A 23,572-nucleotide genomic window follows, 5' to 3' on the forward strand; every position below is an offset into this window, starting at 1 on the left:
AGGTAAAACTATTGCCTGGACTCATATAGATATAAAGGGGTAGAGTATAAGGTGCTCTGGACTGGGACAGCAAGAGAGCAAGAGAGCAAGGCTTTGTGAGGAGGGACACAGGATGTGTATACATGCTGGCCTTAGCAGATGTTGAATCAAGAAAAATTTATCCCTACTGGGCCACCAATGAGTTGAGCCTGCAGAGAAATGATAAAAATAAAAGGAAACAAATAAAACACTTAAAATTTAAATCAATGAAAAAAATCCATTGCTTTCTAGAAAAAGGTGGAAATGTTGACCAATGTAAAAGGAAACACTTTAAATTTGACTGCAAGATTAAGGAAATTCAAGTGTTTTCATCGGATTGGTTAAGAGAAGGGCACTGTGGAGTGGCATTCACTCGATGAGACACTCATGCACGTAACACTCACACAAGTTAGGAAGAACTGGATAAATCAAACAACTTATTCCTGCTGGCCGACATTTTCAACTGGAGTAAATTCCTACTGTGCAAGCCCTTTTTAAAAATTTGTTTCAAGTAGTTTACTTCTGTGAAAACCATTGCAGCTTTCTTTGAAAAAAAATTTCTTCTTTTACAAGATATAATGTTTTCCTGAAAGAGTGGTTTCATTTGTTCTTACAGTCTTTAGAAACCACAGAGGAAGCAGTTATTACAACTGCTGAAATTTCACATATACTGTGGTAATGGTCCTCAATTTTCAGCCCAAAGCATGCATAAGGTCTTGTCTGCTTGCCAATCACAAGTTTCTGTTCTCCTGACACCTGTTTTGCAATGTACAGTTCAGTCTGGGTCTGCCGTTCACCCTGACTCAAGGGCTACATGTAATAACAGTCGGCCCTTTGGTTTGTGATGTGCTCAGATAAATTACATGGCAATTTCATGTCACTTCTTGGCATGCATACTCCAAACATATTTGAGTATTGGATCAAACAGGAAGCAAGGTGAGAGTATGAGGGGCCCGTTGTGACACTTGGCTCACATTTGGACAGCACCTTCCATTTCATTATACTGCATGGACTAAAGCAGTTTCCTGCTGACTAATAGGAATTTGGCTTTAGATATTAGTATGTTTTAGGACAAATATCCAAGGACAAAGTCTTCAGTTGAATAGATCTGAGAGACAAAATGCTTAGTTTATTCAGTTTCCTCTTTTGTCATCTTTGACTAATGAAATGTATATGATTTGTAGTCCTGATTAGGAGTAAGCTGTTTTCATTCAAAAGACCATGCTGTTTTTCATAGGGGATATTTGTGTTGGGCTATAGTGACTATATCACACAGCCAAGACTTAAAAGTCAGATCAAGGTGGAAACAGATGGCAGATTCAGGTGAGCTTAGTGGTAACCACACCCCAGCAATGGCCTAAGGACAAATAACAAGATGGCATCCATCAGCTGTATGCAGGGTATCCTAGGAGGTCTCTTGGTGTGACATTATTATGAATAATGGTTTGATAAATTAATCTATGATCCATGTCTTCTAAGGGCATCATTGGAGTACAGGAGCTGGATGAAAGGTAAAGTTTTGCTTCTAATAGCTTCAAGGGACCTGTGACAATTCTCATCATAATGATTTGGGCCAATAGCCTACGGTATAATTAGTGCTACAAGAAAGTGCTTCTTTGAGAAAATCAACAGGATAGACAAATCATTAGCCAAAACTAACTAAAAGGCAGAGAGACACTATCCAAATCAACAAAATCAGAAATGAAGAGGGAGACATAACAGGAGACACTGAAGAAATACGAAGAATCATTAGGTCCTACTTTAAAGTCTTATATGCCACAAAATTTGAAAATCTAAAGGAAATGGGCAATATTCTTGATAGATTCCACTTGCCAAAATTGAATCAAGATCAGATAAACAAATTAAGTAGTCCTATTTCTCCTGTAGAAATAGAAGCAGTCATTAAAAGTCTCCCAAGCAAAAAAAGCCCAGGGCCAGGTAGTTTCAGCGCAGAATTCTACCAGACCTTCAAAGAAGAGTTAATAGCGATACTCTTCAAGCTATTCCACAAAATAGAAACAGATGGAACATTACCAAACTCATTCTATGAGGCCACAGTCACTTTGATACCTTAAACCTCACAAAGACCCAACAAAGAAAGAAAATTTCAGACCAATTTCTCTTATGAACATTGATGCAAAAATACTCAATAAAACACTCACAAACCAAATCCAAGAACACATCAAAGATACCATTCACTATGACCAAGTAAGGCTTCATTCCAGGCATTTAGGGGATGGTTCAATACATGGGAGTCCATCAATGTAATCTACCATATAAACAAAGTGAAAGAAAAAAAAACCCACATGATCATCTCCTTAGATGAAGAAAAAGCATTTGACAAAATTCAATGCCCATTCATGTTTAAAGTTTTGGAGAGACCAGGGATATAAGGCACATATCTAAACATAATAAAGGTTATATACAGCAGGCCAATAGACAACATTAAATTAAATGGAGAGAAACTCAAGGAAATTCCTCTAAAATCAGGGACCAGATAAGGCTGTCAACTTTCTCCATATCTTTTCAATATAGTTCTTGAAGTTCTAGCCAGAGCAATAAGACATCAAAAGGAGATCAACGGGGATCCACATGGGAAAAGAGGAAGTTAAATTATCCCTATTTGCAGATAATATGACAGTGTACATAAGTGACTGCCAAAATTCCACCAGAGAACTCCTACAGCTAATAAACACCTTCAGCAAAGTGGCTGGATACAAAATTAACTCAAAAAACTCAGTAGCCTTCCTGTACACAAATGACAATTGTGGTGAGAAAGAAATTAGGGAAACTACACCCTTCACGATAGCCACAAACAATATCAAGTATCTAGGAGTAACTCTTACCAAGCAAGTGAAGGAGTTGTTTGAAAAAAACTTCAAATCTCTGCAGAAGGAGATTGAAGATGACATCAGAAGATGGAAAGATCTCCCTTGTTCGTTGATCAGGAGAATTAACATAATAAAAATGGCCATCTTACCAAAAGCAATTTACAGATTCAATGCAATCACTATGAAAATACCTACACAATTTTTTAAAGACATTGAAAGATCAATTTTCAACTTCATATGGAAAAACAAAAAACTCAGAATAGCTAAAACAAAAATGTACATTAAAAGATCCTCTGGAGGAATCTCCATACCTGATCTCAAGCTGTGCTATAGAGCAACAAACAGAGTAGTACAGCCATAACAATAGGCTGGTTGACCAGTAGAATCAAATCAAAGACACAGAAATAAATCCATACACCTATTTACACTTGATTTTTGACAAAGAAGCCAAATCTATTCAATGGTAAAAGGATAGCATCTTCAACAAATGGTGCTGGTTTAACTGGATGTCTACATGTAGAAAAATGCAAATAGATCCGTATTTCCTGCACAAAACTAAAGTCCAAGTGGCTCAAAGACCTCAACATAAAACCAGGCACACTAAATCTATTAGAAGAAAAAGTGGAGAAGAGCCCGGAACTTATTGGCACAGGAGACAACTTCCTGAACAGAACTCCAACAGCCTAGGCTCTAAGGTCAACAATTAATAATGGGACCTCATGAGGCTGAGAAACTTCTGTAAGGCAGGAGACACTGTCAACAGAACAAAGTGACAGCCTACAGACTGGGAAAATATCTTAATCAACCCTACATCTGATAAAGGACTAATATCCAAAATATATAAAGAGCTCAAGAAATTTAAACACCACCAAACCAAATAACCCAATTAAGAAATGGGGCTCAGAATTAAACAGAGAATTCTTTTTTTTTTTTTTTGGTATTCTATTTTTTTTAAATACATTTTTATTAATTTATACATATTACATCTCCGTTGTTAGCCCATCCCATGTATCCTCCCATTCCTCCCTTCCTCCCACTTCCCCCCTACTCCCCTCCCCTCCCCTAAGTCTGTGTCTGAGGGGGACCTCCTCCCCCTGAATATGCTCATACGGTATCAAGTCTCTCCTTGGTGACCTCTTATCTTTCCTCTGAGTGCCACCAGGCATCTCCGTCCAAGGGACATGTTCAAATATGGGGCACCAGAGTTTGTGTGAAAGTTAGATCTCCTTCTCCACTCAACAGTGGAGAATGTCCATCGGCTAGTCCGGGTAGGGGTTCAAGGTTTTTACTGCCTATTTTTTCCTTGGCTGTTGCCACAGTTTGCGGAGGGCCCCAGGGCCCAGACTCGCCTGTAGTTTTCCAGGACCCACTGGGTCCTTCCATTTCCTCTTTCTCCCAGGCTTCTCACACCTAAAGTTTCAGAGAATTCTTAACAGAGGAATATTGAATGGCTGAGAAACACTTAAAGAAATGCTCAACATCCTTAGTCATCAGAAAAATGCAAATCTAAACGACTCTGAGATTCCATCTTATACCCATCAGATTGGCTCAGATCAAAAGCTCAAGTGACAGCACATGCTGGCGAGGATGTGGAGAAAGGGGAACACTCCTTCAGTGCCTGTGGGAGTGAAAACCTGTACAACCACTTTGGAAATCAATCTGGCGCTTTCTCAGAAAACTTGGAATAGGGCTACCTTAAGACCCAGCTATTCCACTCCTTGGAGTATACCCAGAAGATGCTCCACCACACAACAAGGACTGATGCTCACCATGTTCATAGCAGCCTTATTTGTAATAGCCAAAACCTGGAAACAATGAAGATGTCCCTCAGTTGAAGAATGGATAAAGAAACTGTAGTACATTTACACTATGGAATACTACTCAGCTATTAATAACAAGGAAATCCTGAAATTTGCAGGCAAATGGATGGAAGTAGAAATGATCATCCTGAGTGAGTTAACCCAGATCCAGAAAGATACACATGGCATATACTCATTTATAATTGGACACTAGGCCAACAAGGATGTCCCCTGAGAGTCTTCACTTAGCCGGAGATTGGGATGGGTACTGGGACTTCCTATTGAGACTCCAGGTGAGAAAGGTAAGGGAGAATGGGGAAATAGGAGGATCCAGAGGGTCCTAAAAATCTACAAGAAGACTATTAGGGCTGGTGGATCTGGACTCAGGGCAGTCTACTCAAACTACTGTACCAACCATAGGCAACACATGCAGTAAACCTAGAACCCCTATCAAGATCTAGCTAATGGACAGCACATTCTCCACAGTTGTGTGGAGAGCAGGGACTGACTCTGACATGAACTCTGGTGCCCCCTATTTGACTACTTCCCCTTGGTGGGGAGGCCTGGTGACACTCGAGGAAGGGTAAGCTGGTTACCAGGATAAGACCTAACAAGCATTGATCATACGGTAGGGGAGGAGGTCCCCTTCTGTCACAGACCTAGGGAAGGGGAATAGGGCGAAAGAGGGAGGGAGGGAGGAACAGGATGATACAAGTGAGGAGATAACACTTGAGATGCAATCTGAATAAATTACTTAAATTTTAAAAAAGAAAGTAGAGAACCCTATGGATATTTAATGTACATGATATTCAAATCAAAACAAATAGTCCCTGCTACACTCAGTAATTATATAATTGAGGAAAATATTGTATATGAGCATGAACATACAAAGGAAGCTAGAAGAGACTCTTGAGTGTTTTTGTGTCATGTAAACAAATTTAATTAGGACATCTGATGGGCAGAATGAAGTTTTAAGGAGGACATGATGCTTACAATCAGGAATCCAGCATTTTAAATACGATAACAGTAAGGATGAGGTAATGTAAGCTAAGCTAAATAAGACTCGGGCTTTGTCTCACTCTCAGTAGCCCAGCTAATGTGCTTAAATCCTCTGATTAAATAAATCGGTTGCATCATTTGTACCTTTATTGCTCCGACGTGCAGCTAGACAGGAAAAGTCAGCTGCGGCTGAACTGATGGCGCCAGTGGAGACTAGAGAGGGGGGTGTTCTTTCCATATTACAAGAGGTGCTGTATAGGTTTTCTAGTCAATGTGTCCAACCAAATGTGCCTTAACCAAGGTAGTCTGTAGATTTGTGATGGAGAGGATTGGAAGGATGGCTAGTTTCAGGGAAAACGGCATTGCGTGTTCAAAGGCCCTGGGAAGCTTGGGTTTTACCTTCAGAAGGCTTGAGTTCAAGTCTTGGTCCTGTTTCATACAGCTTTGTAACTTGAGCACCATCATTTCTAGGTATCTGATTTATTTATAAAGTGACAACCGACACCATACAAGTGTGTGGAAGAATTATATAACGTTTTTGTTTGGTTCATTGGTAAAATTCATGTGCAGGGCACGTTGTACAGGAAACAAATTGACTTTTGGAGATGGAGATAAGTTTGCGTTGGACTCATAATTCTGATGCATATTTAGAAAACGAGTAAAGCCACAAGTTAACAAAACCTGCGTTTTAACACAATGAAAACCATCATTGCTGGCTATTCAAACCCTTCCCTGAGTTCCACTTCCTCCATCTAACCTTCCTCTCATCAGATGTATGTGATTAGTTTCTGAATGTTTGTTTATCTATTGTCTCTTACTGCCCTTGACTGTCTCTTTGGTCTGCCTAAAGAGCTTGTGAGCTGTTTGAGTCTCAAAAGTCTCATTCCAGTATTTCCCTACTACAGACAATATTGTAGCATCCTCCTGAGATGTTTTTAATAAATATATATTGATCAGTTGACTGAGATTTTGCCTTTCAATAGGAAGCATTGCATGGTAGCTGATGTGGTGGAATACAATGAGTTGCTGTATGTTACATTGATAAACACAATGATGTCAGTGTTGTGTATCATGCACTCTGGAAATGGACATTGAAAAGCTGCTTTGTGAAATTAGCTGCACTTATGAAATCTTTGCATATTTTTTTTACTATTATCTTTTACAATATCATGAGATTTGGGGTTGTACCGAACAGTATTGGAACATTGTCTTCAGTTGAGAACTTCTAATAAGAAATGTTAAGGTCCAGTGAGATAGATTAGTAAGTAAAGGCGCTTGATGCCAAGCCCAAGGGCCTGCGTTTGATCCTTAGAACCTGCGTGGTCGAAGAAGAGAACCAACTCCCACAAGTTGTCCTCTGGTCTCTATCACACCACATGGTACACACACACACACACACACACACATTACATACTTGATTTCTACTTCAAAGTTTGTTTTCCTTTGCAATACTTTGAAATATTTTTTCATGCCTATCCAGTATTACACTGTCAGATACCATTGGTTCAATGGGCGGCATGAAGGAGTGCATTATTGGGACCTGTGTAGACTATGGGGGGGGGCAGGGTACAAAGGTGAGTCTGACTCAATCTTTTTCCACAGTAAGTTCATTGTCTGGTGATTAGATTTGAAAGATGCAAGCAAGCATGGAGATAGGAGACCAGAAAGAAAGCTGTTGCCATAGTCTGGGGCAAAGAATTGATAGTGCCGGCTTGTTATTTCCCATGATGCCACAGACCCTCATTGTTCATTCTTTAAACATTTGCTAGTTAATGAATACCCACTATATTCTGTGTACCTTGTACAAAGGGACAAACAAAGAGAACATTTAATCCCTCTCCAAACAGGAAAGTGAAGACATGTGACAAGTGTTTCAAGTTGACATCACTAGGTGTTTGACAGCACAGGTAAGGTACTGTTAATTTGCCTCAGGAACCAGGAAATGTAGTCACTGATGCAGAAAAGGGGTGAGTGGAGAGGTACCCCGGCATGCAGAAAGCACAGGGGGTAGATTTCTTGGAGACGAGAGGGAGCCTGGGATGCAATGAAAGCCAATAAAAAGCTCCACTGTGGGAATTCCTTAGTGGGTGAAGATGGTAACTACTGACACCACAGTATCCGGACATACACATGCATTCAGGATGCACTCAAGAGGACCCCAGGGCAAGGCAGGGCTCAGCTACAGTGAGGAGGGTCGGCATGAGTCTGCTGAAAAGTAAAAGTAGTAAAATAACTTCCATCTCTAGAGTCTGTTATTACTACCAAACACAAGCCACCAATGTAGTTTGTGACGTAGGTAGCCTGTGTGCTTGAGATAAGCTTGGAAAGAAAAGTAATGGAGCTTTGATTGCCAGAACAGCACATTTCTGCCAATGGACGGAGCATCCCGGGGTTTCATCACATGAGAGAACAGTGGAGTCCATTGAGAGTGAAGATTGCCTAGGCAGAAAGGCTGGAAGTGCACACACGGCAACGATGAGTAAGGCCGTGAGTCTGTGCAGACGGCCCGGGAGACATGCAAAGGCAATTCACTGTGCTGGTTGACACTGTTGTTCTGCTTGCTTGGGCTACACTGCGTTTCTTGTTTCTTATCAGAAATCGTCTTAGAAGGCAAACAATCTGAGAACTGCCTCCAAAGATGCTGAATCGCCTTGGTGTTGGTGTGCTGGGTATGCAAAGTCCACATGAATGTGAAAAAGCCAGGATAGCATTGCTACGGTTTGCAGACCTCCCCCCAAAGCTGGCTCTGTAACCGCCCCCCAGCAACATTCTCCAGATGACCTCACCACACCAGCCCTTTTTTTTTTTAAATAGGGAAAACATTTACAATATTAAAATAAGCATGCCAATCACTTCTTCCTGTTGTGTGTTTGGCTACGGAACTACAAAGCAGTTTGAAGCTTGAAGCTGTACCTCTTTTTTATTCCCAGAGGAAACCCTCAGCTCTAAACAACACAGCAGAAACAGCTGAGCTGTAGGTTTGAGTTCAAGTCCCACCCCCACTGGCGTGTGACCCTGGGCAGGTTGCCTCCTGCTTCTAGGAACTGTGAGTCAATTTTGAAAATGGCAGTATGCCTACCTACCTGTCTGCAGAGGCTGTATTAGATGGAAGACCAGCTAGGTCATGGGGGCACAAGCACCTATGTGTGGCTCACCAGACAACCAGGTAGGGACTCGACAGATTATATTGTCACTCTCAGATCCTAAAACCTTTTATGAGTGTGTTTGTATGTATGAATGGGTGCATGCGTGTATGTGCTTTTGAAACGGGGTCTAGATACACAGCCTAGACTGGCTTCCAACTTGTAATCGTCTTTTCTCAGCCCCCTGAGTGTGTGAGTTCACAGAGGCACGTCCCCACCCCTGGCTGTGTGGAGATCTGTGTCCCCTCCCCTGGCTGTGTGGATATCTGTGTCCCCTCCCCTGGCTGTGTGGAGATCTGTGTCCCCTCCCCTGACTGTGTGGAGTTCTGTGTCCCCACCCCTGGCTGTGTGGAGATCTGTGTCCCCTCCCCTGGCTGTGTGGAGATCTGTGTCCCCTCCTCTGGCTGTGTGGAGATCTGTGTCCCCTCCCCTGGCTGTGTGGAGATCTGTGTCCCCTCCCCTGGCTGTGTGGAGATCTGTGTTCCCTCCCCTGGCTGTGTGGAGATCTGTGTCCTCTCCTCTGGCTGTGTGGAGATCTGTGTTTCCTCCCCTGGCTGTGTGGAGATCTGTGTCCCTTCCTCTGGGTGTGTGGAGATCTGTGTCCCCTCCCCTGGCTGTGTGGAGATCTGTGTCCCCTCCCCTGGCTGTGTGGAGATCTGTGTTCCCTCCCCTGGCTGTGTGGAGATTTGTGTTCCCTCCCCTGGCTGTGTGGAGATCTGTGTTTCCTCCTCTGGCTGTGTGGAGATCTGTGTTTCCTCCTCTGGCTGTGTGGAGATCTGTGTTTCCTCCCCTGGCTGTGTGGAGATCTGTGTCCCCTCCCCTGCCTGTGTGGAATACTTGCATTCTAGATCCAGTCCCTGTGTTTGGGGTAAGTCATTTCCCTCACATGGAGGGCTAGAGGCAGAAGGCACAAAGTTGCTTTTCCTTATGAGCATGAAGCATACCCTCCCTCCCCTGGCTTGCTCAAGCACCTCAACTACTAGCAGGGACCGTCTTCTTTCACTGGTTGTGTTGTCATCTGTTCACCGGCCCATAGAGACCTCCTACCTCTGAAGTAGCACACTGTTGCCTGTGTTTCATTCCTGTGAGCGTGATGGCCTGTATCCTTCTATCATTCAGTAACCTCTCTGGTTTTAGTCCTTGTGTCCCTGTTTAAGATTTTTAAAAAAATTCTCTGCAAGGAAAAAAATATGCTATGTGCTTTTTGGCCTCTTTCAGTTTGAACCAGGAGCCATGGCAGTCATTGATGAGTGACATCTTGCTGTCATTCCATATAGGAAAGCACACCCATGCCCAGTTGTCAACTTAGAACAAACAATGCTGTCAGCATGGGAAGGCCTGAGTTGTCCACCTTACCCCATTTTTGACCCCTGTGCAGGGCCCTGTGAGTTTTCTCATGGCTTACCCTTGAGAACCTGCCTGTCCCTTGTGAGTTCTCCAGCACATGCTGTGCTGTTTTACGCTGTGAGAGACTTCCAGTTCCTTCCTCCGGTAAGCCAGTGAGCAGAACCAATCTGCATGACATGTTCTCTCGTGTCAGGGAAAAGGCAGGTGTGACACGGGGCATGTTTGGCTTCCAAAAACAGCTTTCTATGGGGCCCTGGGCTAATGAGCTCATCGGTGAGATTGCCAATGAAAGAGGCCTGCAGACACAAAAATTAATGGATTGATTTATGTGGCTCTTGGACAGGGGTGGGGTCTCCTGCCATGACGCACCACAGATGAGACACGAAGCTAATGCCTAGTAGTGGGATGACTTGTGCTTCTGAGCCAGAGATCCCTTGGGAACCCAGACACCAGGCTAAGCATTTTGCTTACAAGAATTTTGATCTTTAGATGTGTGAGATAAAAGCACTATTTCTTTTGAGTTAGCATGGTTGAATAAACCCGCGTGTGCGGTGGACCTGACAGCACTGGGTACGCAGAATGCAGATAATGATGGTGCGAGTGGATGTTGGTTTTGGTGGGACCTATGAGTGGGATTCCCCGCCCCTTTTAATCTGAGTCGGAAGTTCCTCTCTACCAGTCAGGTGTGGGGAATCCACTCCAGTACTTCCGGGCATCAGGAAGCAGGAGAGGAGGAATCACAAGTTCAAGGGCAGCCCGAGGGATGAATGAGATCCTGCCTTGACAAAGCACAGCCAAGTGAAACCAAACAGTAATTGCAACAACAAAAATAAACAAAGAAAAAGATCCCTTTCTCTTTTCAGAGCCAGCCAGGACCATGCAGGACCATGCAGGACCATGCAGGACCATGCAGGACCAGCCAGGACCAGCCAGGACCAGTCAGGACCAGCCACTGTCCCACCAGTCTCTGCAAGAATCCTCTCAAGGTTCCACAGCCTCTTCTTCCAGTCTTGTGATACACTTTGTCCATACTTGTCAGCCTGAGCCCTGCTGGCCTCTCTCTGCAGTCTATTTGGGGATTGGCCAATGACGTTTGGTTTCATCATCACCAACGGCTGCTCAGATACTCAGTTCAATACGGCTTTTGATTCATTAAAAAGAAAAAAAAAAGAAGAGGCATTCAGTTACCTAGGATGGTGACATGTTTTCAAGTATGTGACAAACTGTCATGTTTTCCATCTCACCTGTCATTAGTGAATAGCTTTTGAAGGGGTCTAATAAATGATCATCGTTTCTTAATGATGCTGGAAAAGAGTAAGAGGTGGGCATTGAACCCCCAGAACCATAGCACCAATGTAGTGCCTCGCCTCTTAATAAAACTTCACAATGGTTTTCAATGGTTGATTGTTTAGGTCTTCTCAGAAAAACTGATAACACTCTAGATTAATGTTCTAACTATCATTCGCAGTGGTAATTAAATTCCTTCTGGGGGTGTAGGTTTACAGTCCAGTAGCAGATGAAGGAGATCACACGGTGGCAGAGTCAAGCGCTTAGCAGGGCTCTGTGGCACGATTTAAAGTTAACAGGGCAATTTAGTTGGTTTTCCATTTGGGGCCCTATTTTATTTTGCGAAAGGATGTAGCGTCCATGAAAGCCACTCTGTGCCTTGGAGACGCAGGAGATGTGCCAAGTAAAGGGAAGGTGGAGACAACAGGCCAAAGACCCAGGGGAGGACTCCAGATCTGGAAGAGTGTACAAGAGCTGTAGAAGGAAACTGAGTCTCTGCTCCGGAACTGAACTCTGGTGAAGCAGAGAAAAGGTTTCTAGTTGCTGCCTGAAATGCTAGTTTCTCACTGGCCACAAGACATACTGAACAAGCATGCTGTTCTCTTTAGGGTTGAGGAGAAACACTGGAAAAAGCAGGTAATTCTGTATATTAAATTACAGCACACTAGGCGGCTGCTTAGATGAAAGGGTCTGGTGTTTGTAACCTCATTCTTTCCATGGAGTAAGCATATGGCCACCTTGCAGCTGGAACACTGGCCTAGGGCTGACCTGCTTGGCAGCCAGTGGCAGCTTTTGTTTTGTAAGATTTAGAATTTTTTTTTTATTTTGATGGTAAACATGATGCTAAGTGTTTTAATTGGGGGAGGAAGAAGGGCATAAGTAGAACAAGGCAAAACAGTAATGCTACATTCTAAGGAGTATCATAAGTTGCACTTTCATTTTTTAATGTATGGTGTGCATGCATGTATGTGTATGCATGTTTGCATGGGTGTAGACTCCCATGTGCGTGGACTCCTCACATGTGTGTGGAGGCCTTAGGTGGAGGTTTTGTGTCTTTCTCAACTGTTCTCCACTCCGCTGAGGCAGGATCCCTTGTTGAACATGGATCTTGACAATTTTAGCTTCTGTAGATTGCTAGCTGCTCCAGGAATCCTGTTTCTGCCACCCAAGTGCTGAGATTAAAGGCAGGCAGTCATAGCTGCCTGGCATTTACATGGGTTCTAGGAGTAGGAGCTCTTGTCCTCATACTTGCTGGACAAGCACTTCGTCCGCTGAGCCATGCACTCATGCATTTTGCAAAACTTCTGTTCAGCATTTGTCACTGACACCCATTCATTCACATGTATAACTCACCGAGCTGAGTGAACAGACGTGTTTTGTGGTGAGGAGAGCAAGGAGGCCACGGAAGGGTGAGAGGGGACAGTTAGAGAGCGCAATGGCATCTCCTAAGTACATTTTACATTTAATAGAGTTTTGGTTAGTTTTAAGTTTTTAAATATATGAAAAGCTACAAGTCTCATGGTAATCTTGGCCGTGTATGAATAGATTATTATTCCTTATAATGACTTGAACTCAAACGAGGCTGGAGCCTGAAGGCAGGAGCTGATGCCAAGGCCATGAAGGGGTGCTTCTTATTGGCTTGCTCCCCATTGCTTGCTCAGCCTACTTTCGTATAGAACCCAGGGATTGTCCCCGCACACAGTAGGCTGTGCCCTCTCCTATCAGTCACTAATTAAGAAAATAACCCCCACAGTCTTGCTTACAGCTGAATCTTATGGAGTCATTTTCTCAGTTCAGGTTCCCTCAGCTTGGGTCCAGTTGACATAAAACCAACCAGCATACACAGGTTCTGCAAATAGCTCCACCTGCCCCTGCTCAATGACTGGGGATTCCGGGAAGATACTCAGGCTCAAGTCCTTAACTGTGGCTTCAATAAACAGAGTGGAGCGGAACTAATTAAAACTGAGAGAGACTACAATGAAGGTGAACGCAGTTTCTCTAGTCTGTGTGCCACCACAATGGGAGTAACTGCTTTGGTGTGGGCTTCACTGAACAGTATTTTGTCGGGTAAACAGGAGAAAAGATTCCATCGGCCTGGAGTTCGAGAGGCCCCAGTAGACAGAAGAAAAGCCTTGCACAAGAATGTATGCAGAAGACAGACAGTTCTAGAATTTGAAGTCTTTCTTACTTTCTTGGACTTCTTTTTTGTTATTTTTTTTTTCATCAGAGTGCATCCTTCAGGAGGCATTAAGGAAATGTTGATACTCAATATTTGTTTCCATTTTACTAGCATTTATTAATTGCACAAATAATGACTTACATTGTGACATTTCATGCATATAGAATACTGTGATCGCCTTCAGTCCCCTATCAGCAGACCCTGGTCCCTATCCCACTGTTCCCCTGCCTCTACATCCAAGTCCACCCACTTTTATCACCTCTATTGCTTTCCTTTTTCATTAGTTTTTGTCATATATTTACACACACACACACACACACACACACACACACACACACACACACACACACAAGTATATACATACAACCTGCTGCACCGAGTCCACTTAGTGTTGCTCGTGTGGGTATGTTTTTAGGGCTGACCACTTAGTATTGGATAACTAATTAGGGGATTCACACATGAGAAAGACGGAGTCTCCATCCCTCATCAGTCACAGACATCTTTTAAAAAATTTATTTCTAGATATTTGAGGTTAGAACACAACACAAGGATTTTGTTATAGCGTTTTCATATATATTACATATTATTTTATTCTCATTTCTTCCTGCCCCTACTGGACTGCCTCTTTTGTTCTGTCAAATATCTCAGTCAAAGAAGTAGAGCCTAAAGATAAAAATGTGTGTGTGTGTGTGTGTGTGTGTGTGTGTGTGTGTGTGTGTGTGTCCATTTCCTTAGGTATCATGGCCCAAGCATTCAGGGAAATACAATAAATCTCAATAACATGAACAAATAATGGCATGCCGTAGGTGTTGGTAAGAGCTACCAGTTCTTGCTTATGGCTGCACACTGGTCCTCCAAGACTCCCTTGGTAAGGCCCATATCTTGGGAAAGTCTCTTTACGTTCATAGATTGCTTTATATCCATCATTATGTTGTTTTCATTATCTGAAATGCTACTTCCTCAACTTAAACCTTCACTACCCTCTACTGAAACGCCACTTACCTTTGACTTATGAAACTACTGTTCACATGTTTTCTTTTTTAACCTATTTTATTTGGGTTCTTATATCTAACCCCCTTCTCCATGCAAACCCCTCCAACATCCCAACACCAGGTAGGAGAGACAGAAGGTTAGTGGAGAGAGAGGCCTCTGGATCTTTTTAGACTGCCTGCTGCTGACTGGGGCACTGGGTTCCTTGGGGCGAGTCCAGTCTTTGTCTCATCAGGATGTCTCTGACTTCTTCTTGTCTCTTTTCTCTCAACCACTTGACAGAGCAGCAACAGCAGGGGCAGGGAGCCCCAGGAGGAACAGCCGTACCCCTTCTCTTGGGCTCTAGTCTTTTTTATACCCTCCCTAGAGTCCTCAGAATTAAACCATCTTCAGCTGGCAGAATCACACCCCTGCAGAGCCCACAAGAGGCAAGCAGTCAGCTGCCGTGAACAATCCAAAGCAGCCCCATATCCCACACCTGGGATTAAAACAAAACCATGCTTATATAACATAACTGGTTTTTTTTTTTAAAAAAAACACCAAAATTCTCACTACACTGTACTATACTGTTTTATTTGTTTTTCTGATTCTTAGAAGGTGGCTATGCTAACTACTATACCATAATGACACTTATGTCATTCTTTTAGTTCATCCTCTGAATTTTAGAGTCTAAAACATAGAAACTGCGCCTTATTCAGCAGCTGGTCAATAATAAACGTGTGATAAGTTATTGTCTCAGTAACCAAACAAATGGATGAGTGAGAGACAAACTTAAGTCCCACCTCTTTTTCCTGTCATTGGAAGAGTTGCCACGATGCCTATTAAGACCCCGCTTTCTGAGAAATTCTACCTCTGTGTATATATGCACACTAGCCCCTTCTTTTCCTGAGTTTACTGGGTTCTCACATGCCAACTATTATGTGACTGCATTTATTTTTTTGTAACAAGTCCATATTGCAGGTATTATTATCTCTATGGATAGAGAAATAGAATCAAGAAGGGCAGGTAATTTGGGCCAAGATTGTGATGCTGGGAAATGACAGAGCTGGGGCGGGGGAGGGTGATGCCCAAAGCCCATAGTGTTTCTTCTCCTTCTGTGAGGCCAGAGCTGACTTGGCTCCCTCAGCTTCGTCTTCCTGCCCCACTGGCCTGCATTGCCTACCATTTCCTTAGTACACACAGGTCCTGTGAGATGGGAATCAAATCTCGTTTCTCTTTGTCTGCCCACTTTGTTTTAAGTGGCAGCATCTTGTGAGGTTCCTGGACCTCACACAGAAAGGAATTCTTTCTTTATTGGACACAGAAAACCATGGCTTTGGAGGATTTGTCTAATATTATATAGCTCTATTTTGCTACATCTTGGGGTAGAACCTATGTCTTCAACCACAATGCCAGGCTATTTACCCAGGAAAAAAATTGCCTCAGGAATCCCGTTATCAGCCGTTTGGGAAAGAAGGCAGGAGAATCTGGAATTGCAAAAAGTGTAACAATCACCTAGATCAGTGGTTCTCAACCTGTGGGTCAGGACCTCTTGGGAGTCGAATGACCTTTCATGGGGGTCACCTAAGACCATCAGGAAGCACAGATATTTACACTATGATTCACAGCAGTAGCAAAATTATAGTTATGAAGTAGCAATGAAAATGAAGTTATGGTTGGGGTCACCTCACATGAGGAACTGTATTAAAGGTTCTCAGCATCAGGACACTTGAGAACCACTGGCCTAGATAAATGTCTTCATTTTAGACAGTTTGCCTTAAAAAGGCAGGTTTCATGTCAAAGACAGTAGAGAAGGTTCGTGGACAGAACGGAGCTATGAGACCGGACTCCTCAATAGATCTTGGACTTGTTCTTCTCTCCGGTACTCAGTTCTTGATGATCGACAGATAATATAAAATGTAAATGATCCATATCCGAACCAAGCTGACAATGTCTTTCCTGTCCTGGTCCTTGTCTTGCGTACAAAGGGTACTTTTTCTTTTTGTAAAAGTGTCTTTTATACCATGTGACATAGTCCCCTCTCACTGGATGGCTGTAGTGGAAGTTTTGGTGTCTTTGCAAACTCAGTTATGTTCTGTAAACATGTTTTTGCTTTAATCCCAGGGGTAGGATGTGGGGCAGATTCTGATTGTCCATAGCAGTGGACTATTTGCCTCATGTGGGCTCTGAGAGGGGCTCTTTGCCAGCTGCGAATTGCTTACTTCTGAGGACTCCAGAGAGGGAATAAATGTGGGAGCCCAGACTGGGGGGCTCTGAGAAAGACTAAGGCAGATGCTGCTCCCCCCTGCCGCTCCCCCTGCCGCTCCCCCTGCCGCTCCCCCTGCCGCTCCCCCTAATGCTCCTCCTGCCACTCCCCCTGGCTCTCCCCCTGCCGCTCCCCTGCCCCTGCTTCTCCCCTGTCCCTGCTGCTCCCCTGCCCCTGCTGCTCCCCTGCTGCTCCTGGTTGCTCTTGAAGCAATTCTACAAGAGGAAGTTGGAGACATCCTGACTGTGAAGATTGGATTTGCCTCAAGAAATCCAAAGGCCCCAAGAAGCCGGAAGTAGCTAAGGAAAACTACACCCCCTTCCCCCATTAATCTTCTTTCTCTCCTACCTGGTGTTGGGGTGTTGTAAGGGATCAGGGTTGAGAAGGGAGAAAGAAGTGTAAGAACTCCAGTGGAATAAAAGGCGGTGCGGATGGCCCTCTGTTCTTTCCCTGACTTCCTCCTCCTGACAGCTCCTCCCAGCCACAGGCCCCTGCACCCGACATCCCCACCAGCTCTTCCTTGCCACCGTGGATGTGGATACTGAGTCAGCCCATCAGCACTGTTTGTCCCGCTTCCTGCTGGCCTCCACACGTACCCAACAAAGGCCATTTGCTCATTGTCATCCTGCACCAGTACTGTGATTGCTAAAATATTAATGACACCCTCTGTGAAAAATAACACCAGGAAGATTCTCATTATAAATTAAAACTGCAGAGGATCAGCAGCAACGAAATAGAGGAACTCAGCAAAACCACGTTATTAAAAAGTTCTTAAGAGTTGCTGGGCGGTGGTGGTGGCTCACGCCTTTAATCCCAGCACTTGGGAGGCAGAGACAGGTGGATTGCTGTGAGTTCGAGGCCAGCCTGGTCTACAAAGCAAGTCCAGGACAGTCAAGGCTACACAGAGAAACCCTGTCTCGAAAAAAGAAAGTTCTTAAGACTTAAAACAAAAGAGTACATCTTTAGGTCTGTCTTGCCCATCACAAAGCTGGGACCTCACTGTGGGGAATGCAGCTGCTGTTGGCTGAGACCTGCTATTTCATCACCTAGGTGGGGTGTATAGCAAAGTGTACCCCCTGGGGGTTTGCCCATCCAGCTTCTTTCCTGGACCCACCCAGAAAGAAGCTGAGGGAAGGGTAACAGAGTTAAAAGAATAAGCAAGTGGTGTAGATAAAGGGAATATGAGCTCCCTAAGGCTACAGTGTCTTGTCATGTATTGGGGTATGGACAACTGGAAGATGCTAAAGGGAAAGTAGCTAGATTCAAAGCCAAGGAAACGTGCTTTCATCCTTTGTTTGATCCTTAGGTGACGCAAGCACGTGTCAATTTGTGTTTTAATGATCTCGTTCCTCTAATCACATAGTATCATTACCATCACTATATTCTTTAACCCTTGTCACAAATGACAATGTGAAACTGTATTTTCAGAATGAGTTAATGAGTAATCAAAAGGGGAGGGGAGGGAACACGAATTGACCTTTGATATTTGTGGCACAGAGAATATTGGTACTCTTATTATTTATTATTGTTGTTGTTGTTGTGAAGAAGAAGTACAAATGGCTAGGGGAAGAAAGACAATGTCATCTCTGCAGAATTGACTTCCAAGCTCCATGGGAAGCAGTGGAGGATCCTTCAGTACCAGGTAAGTGCAAGCAACGTCCCCTTGGCTTGTGGGAATACGGTACTCTTCCTAAGAATATTGGGAGTGTCTCAAGATGCTGATGACCCAAGATCCCTTCTCCCCTGGCCACTCTTGTGTCCCCAGCTTCCCAATCTGAATCCTATGTGCTCATCTTCCTTTCATTATTTCCATCTTGAGGCAGATTCTCATAGGTTCTCCTGGCCCTCAAATTCACTTTCATTAGTGGGTATGCTGACATAATCTTTGAATTGAGGAAGATCTTTCAGCCTAAACTCTTTCAGCTCCTTCCTCAAACCCTCCCACCTCCCCCTTCACCTCCAGGTGCCCTCTCTTCTGGGGCACATAAATCTTTACTTGGACTCCTAAGTATGTGTGGCTCTTGCTGAAGAAGAGAATGGGTACATGTTCCCTCAAGACAGAGAGTGCCCCTCCCAATCCCGCCTGAACTCCAGGTGAGGTCTCTGGGTGTTTGTCACTCAAACAGACTTAACTACAGAATACAATTCTCACACCGCTCTCCAAGTTCACTAGGCTGAATTTGAAGCCCAGGTTATAGTGAGAGCAGCTTGAAGGCTGTGGCAGGTGCTCTGGGGTGCAGGCTGTCAGCATTCAGGCACTGGCTGTATTATGTGCCTTGGTTGTATTATGTGCTGTGGAAGGAAGTCAGCAGCAGCAACTGGAGATGGCTGTTATTGAATGTGTGGAAAGTGAGAAACACGGCTTAGTTGTGGGTTTATTTATATGTGTAATTGTGGTGAGAAAGGCCCAGGCAGCTGACACCATAACTCTCATCCCAAGGAAGAGAGCGAAAGAAAGAACTACAGATGTTCTCATTAATATTAGCATGTATGACATGGCACCCTCAGGACACCTGGCCCTTTACCCTTCACCTGGACTTCTCTACGTGGCTAATCTAAACATTTGCAAATTCACAGTCGTAATCGGTCATCCGGCACATTATGAACTTCCATTGGCGATCCCTGTGGGAGGAGCCAGAAGAGAAACATCAGTGAGAACAGAGAGTCTTGGCTGGGGAAAAGCAGTGAAGAGCTATGGCAGGGTTTCGGGGCTTAGGGTTTATAGGTCACGTGGAGGCTCTCATTCACGGCTGGTGGATAGTCCTCCATGGCTGAGCCTCCTAGGTGTCTCCAGAACTAACAAGTCCAGCATTTATTAGCATCATCTCCATTTCACTGTGAAGAATCGTCCTTCTAAGAGGCCATCCATTTCTCTGCCAGCACTTCCCTTCTACCCAGCACTCTCTATGTGCCAGGATCCAGGGGATACACTGTGGGTTTTCCCTTTGAAGCCACAAAAGAAGGTGAGTGGGGACAACTCAAAACATCTTAAAGTGTGGAATGCCCTACCTACCAGAAATGGAATGGCCTGTTTAAGAGATGGGATAGATTTGAGAGGGCACAGAGTTGCTCAGTTTTGAAAAATGTGTTGTGGGTATGCGCGCTGTTCACTAAGCTTTGTACCATGTTCTCTTAGTAGAGACACAAGGAGTTATCTACTCTGCATAGAGCTCCTGTGGTCTGATACTACTTAACCATGAGAGTGACCACTGTTAGCATGGAGCTCCTAGCACTTCCACCATGCCCGGCCCTGCGGAGACACTCTACAACGTGTTCTCTCAGTAGTCCCCACTATGACTCATTGTTTTGAGAAGAAATAGGCTCAGTGGACTAAGACTTGCTTTAAAGGATTACAAGTGATAGGTGATGACATCAGATTTCCAGTGTGCTGGACTCAAATCTTGGTCTTTCTCTTGTGCTATGCTACTTCCCTTGCTAGGTGCCCCTAATGCCACCTGAGGACAAAGCTGTCATGCTCTTTGCGTAATCCCAATAAAACGCTGGAAGACTTTATCCGTATCCAACCAAGCAATTTCTTCCAAAGTGCCGTCCTTTCTCCTCCTCCTGTTTGACTCTACCAGGTTTCTTTCAGTGTATCCTAAACACTATGGCTGACTGTCTCTGCACTGCTTCTGAATGGGAAATCTGTGGGAATGACCGGGCTATCCTGAGTGGGGGATGGGGGTGGCAGGCATGGTGAGCAAATAGCCCAAGGCCAGCTCCCTAATTCTAGTCTGTTTTTTTTTTCAGTTTGTCTATGCAGAGCCACCGAGCATAGCGCTCTCCAGCACAGTCTTTGAGGGCCTAGGGCAATGAGCTGTGCGTTGATATTTGTTCTTGTAAAATCACCCACAGAGGATACCGCTTGCCTTAGATGATTAGCAAGCTGGTGCTGTGTGTGCGCGTTTTTTTTTTCAAGAGAATTTAATTATCACAGCTAAGCAGGACATATCTATGCATGAAGAAGGTAAGAAAGATGTTGAGGCCAAGTACTCATGTTGTTCATTTAAGAGGCAGTTAGTGGGCACTGCGAAAAATTCAGACTTGGTCCTAAAGGAATGAAAGGGTCTAACCAGTTCTGTTTTCCGTCCCAGACAGTAACTTTTAACTAGGGGCTCAGGGGTTCTGTGGTATATTTGGCAATGGCTGCAAAGCGTTTTGCTTATCACACCGGAGGCAGATAGCAGTGGCACGGAGTGGGTAGCCCTAACACCTAGAATCACAGGAAGGACCGTTTGCAACAAATCACCGTCTGGACCCAGGATGAGACGCTATGCAGGAGGAGACGTCCACAAGTTAGTAGCACATGGATGGGAAGCCCTTGGTCTGGGTATTTGGCCAGTGGGGTTGGCGGTAAACACACCATGTCCAGCAGAAACGAAGAAACTAAAACAACATGGCTATGCTAATTCTATTTTATCTTGGGGGAAGTGGAATTCATTTTAAAACAATCTAGAGATACTACATGCCAGTCTCCAGTGATCCTGTTCAATTGATGTAACTAATTATTTCCAAGCCAGCAAGAACTGGCCATTTTAACTGCCAAAACAAAATTTATTTAGCACCAATTTTGGGTGCCATTCATTCACTCTTTACTGTTTTCTTTTTCCATTAAAATTTTTAACCAGAGGTCTTCAAACCAATTTACCCTTTAACCTGGGAGAATCTTTAGGAACACTGGATACTGGTACAACATTCTGAATTTTGATGGACACTTCGCTGCTCGGTGATACTAGATTTGCTCACTCTTTGAGTTCTTGGGTCTTTCTCTCTCTTCTTGAATTTATCTGCGGTGTGAGACACCACTCAATTGTTTCTCTGCATTAGGATGAGTTGTTCCAAAGTACCACTCCCTTTCTCAACTGTACCTTTTAGAAAATGGGTAACTAAACAAGTTAAAATCCTCTCTGTCTTTCAAACAAAAGTCACATAATGAAAACCGAGGTGTTCTCCTGTGGAGAAACCAGAATCTTAGTCCGTGGGAACTGGAACTTACAAATGCTTTTCCAGAACTAGTTTTATGTCTTTAAAAATTGTATTCCCTATTAAATAAATGAACTGTAGCTAAGTGAGATGCAACTTCATTTGGAAGCACATACTCCAAGAATAAATGGCTCACAGTCACAGTCTGTTCACTCATGAGGTTTTTACCTTCAGTTTTACTTGTTTTTCAGAATGTGTGTGGATACTCTTCCCAGAATTCATTTTCATGTGACATTATTATAACGGGAATACAAGTAATCAAGTCAGCTCTCAGCTTCTGAATTTCCCCATACTTTTCTCATGCATTACTAGACAGATAGCCAAAAGGTCCATATGACAATCATGTCTACAGGAATTTTTGAGCCTTGTCTTCTTACGTTTTCAGTGTATTTGGGAGAAGACCACAAAGGAATAATGGGGAAAATGGGGGCAGGGTGCAAGTTAGTGCTCTTTTTCTGAAGTTACTCGAATCTTCTTTTCATTCAGGAAAGAGTCTAAGTTCATCATGGCATGGCTTCCCCCTTTTAATTTCTAGCTATGATTGGTTAGGTCCTGAGGTCTGAATGTTAAAGTCTCTCACAAAATCTGTGTGCTGGAGACTGGTTCCAATATAACCGTAGTGTTAAGTGGTACTAAGAAGCAAGGGTGGTGGGAGCTGATTATGTCAGAACAATGCTGCCCGGGCAGATGGTAGTAGTGCCCTTTGTAACTAGGCGTGGCCCAGCTGTGTGTGGGGGAGGGCGGGGGACACAGAGAGAGGCTCCACCTTTGAAGCAAAGAGTGGTCTTCACCACATATCTGCCACTGGCCTCAATCTTGAATTTCCCAAGAAATTCAATAGATGAGCAATGGATTTCTGATTGCTCTGAGCTGTTCACTCCCAAATGTTGTGTTCTAGCTGAGTGAAAGTACCAAGAGGATGGACTTTGTGTGTTCTTCCTTGTGAATCCCCTCCTCTTCTTCTCTCTCTTCCTTCCCACAATTCTAAGTGGGGAACACATAGAGGCATGGGGACTAAAGGGGGTCCAATTTGGCAGCGAATACTCTTTCAACCATCCCAACTTCTCCTTGTCATGTCAAGTGGTTCCTGAGGTTGAGCCCAGGCGTTGCATAGAACATCAAGGGATGCCCGTGCCAAGTTGCAGACTCCACTATGGAGTATGTTAGTGTTTGTCCTTCTTGTGCAAGGTTACACTGCCTGGGGAGGCAAGTTCCTGAGAACTCTTGGTTCTCAGTTGGTTCCTGCTGCCTAACCACACCCACAGTTAACCTTTAATGAAGCAGGTAATTAAATTATGGAGGTCACCAGGTAAAAGTACCCATAGTCAGAATCCCAGCAAGGAGTGAAGCCACACAGCCCTTAACCCGGAGTCCCCCAGGAAGGGGTGACCCTTCTCACCTTTCCACTGCAGAGAAAGTGGTTGTTGCTCCTCGGATGTAGTAATCATAGCTATAGGAAATCATGTCCATATCTTCCCCATAGTGGCCTGGGTACTCTGTCGTCAGCCTGTGTGGAGAGAACAAAGGGTTGGAGCAGACAGAAGGTTAGTGTGAAGGAGAGAGGAAGATCTTGAGAAAACTGAACTGGATTAGATGCTCTCTGCCAAGCCAAAGTGATCGGTATTTTTTTCCATTTCTCACCTTCCTTTCCCTGGCCATTGACCTGTACACTAAGCACATGCAGCAAAGCAATTGTAACTGCAAAATATGCAGAAGATGTCCCCTGCCTTTGAAGTCATGTTGAATTATTT

General features: G+C 44.0%; 1 protein-coding gene and 1 long non-coding RNA gene across 2 annotated transcripts in view; one reads left to right on the forward strand and one right to left on the reverse strand.

Moving 5' to 3' along the window:
- The first annotated feature begins 7,314 nt into the window (after positions 1-7,314).
- Positions 7,315-11,310, forward strand: LOC311596706. The gene is made up of 3 exons (XR_014778941.1): positions 7,315-7,554; positions 8,243-8,316; positions 11,061-11,310. It is a non-coding gene; the product is annotated as an uncharacterized lncRNA (long non-coding RNA).
- A 7,026-nt stretch (positions 11,311-18,336) lies between these two features.
- The window catches only part of DPT (dermatopontin), a 28,387-nt gene continuing 23,151 nt past the window's right edge, over positions 18,337-23,572 (reverse strand). The window contains exons 3-4 of the mRNA XM_084787681.1: positions 23,221-23,328; positions 18,337-19,460 (exon numbers count right to left, since the gene is read on the reverse strand). Of these exons, the coding sequence (XP_084643807.1) occupies positions 19,394-19,460; positions 23,221-23,328 (175 nt within the window). The 3' untranslated portion in view covers positions 18,337-19,393. The remainder of the gene's footprint in view (positions 19,461-23,220; positions 23,329-23,572) is intronic.

The sequence above is a fragment of the Acomys minous genome, assembly GCF_964271855.1.
Source record: "Acomys minous genome assembly, chromosome: 1".
Taxonomy (NCBI): domain Eukaryota; kingdom Metazoa; phylum Chordata; class Mammalia; order Rodentia; family Muridae; genus Acomys; species Acomys minous.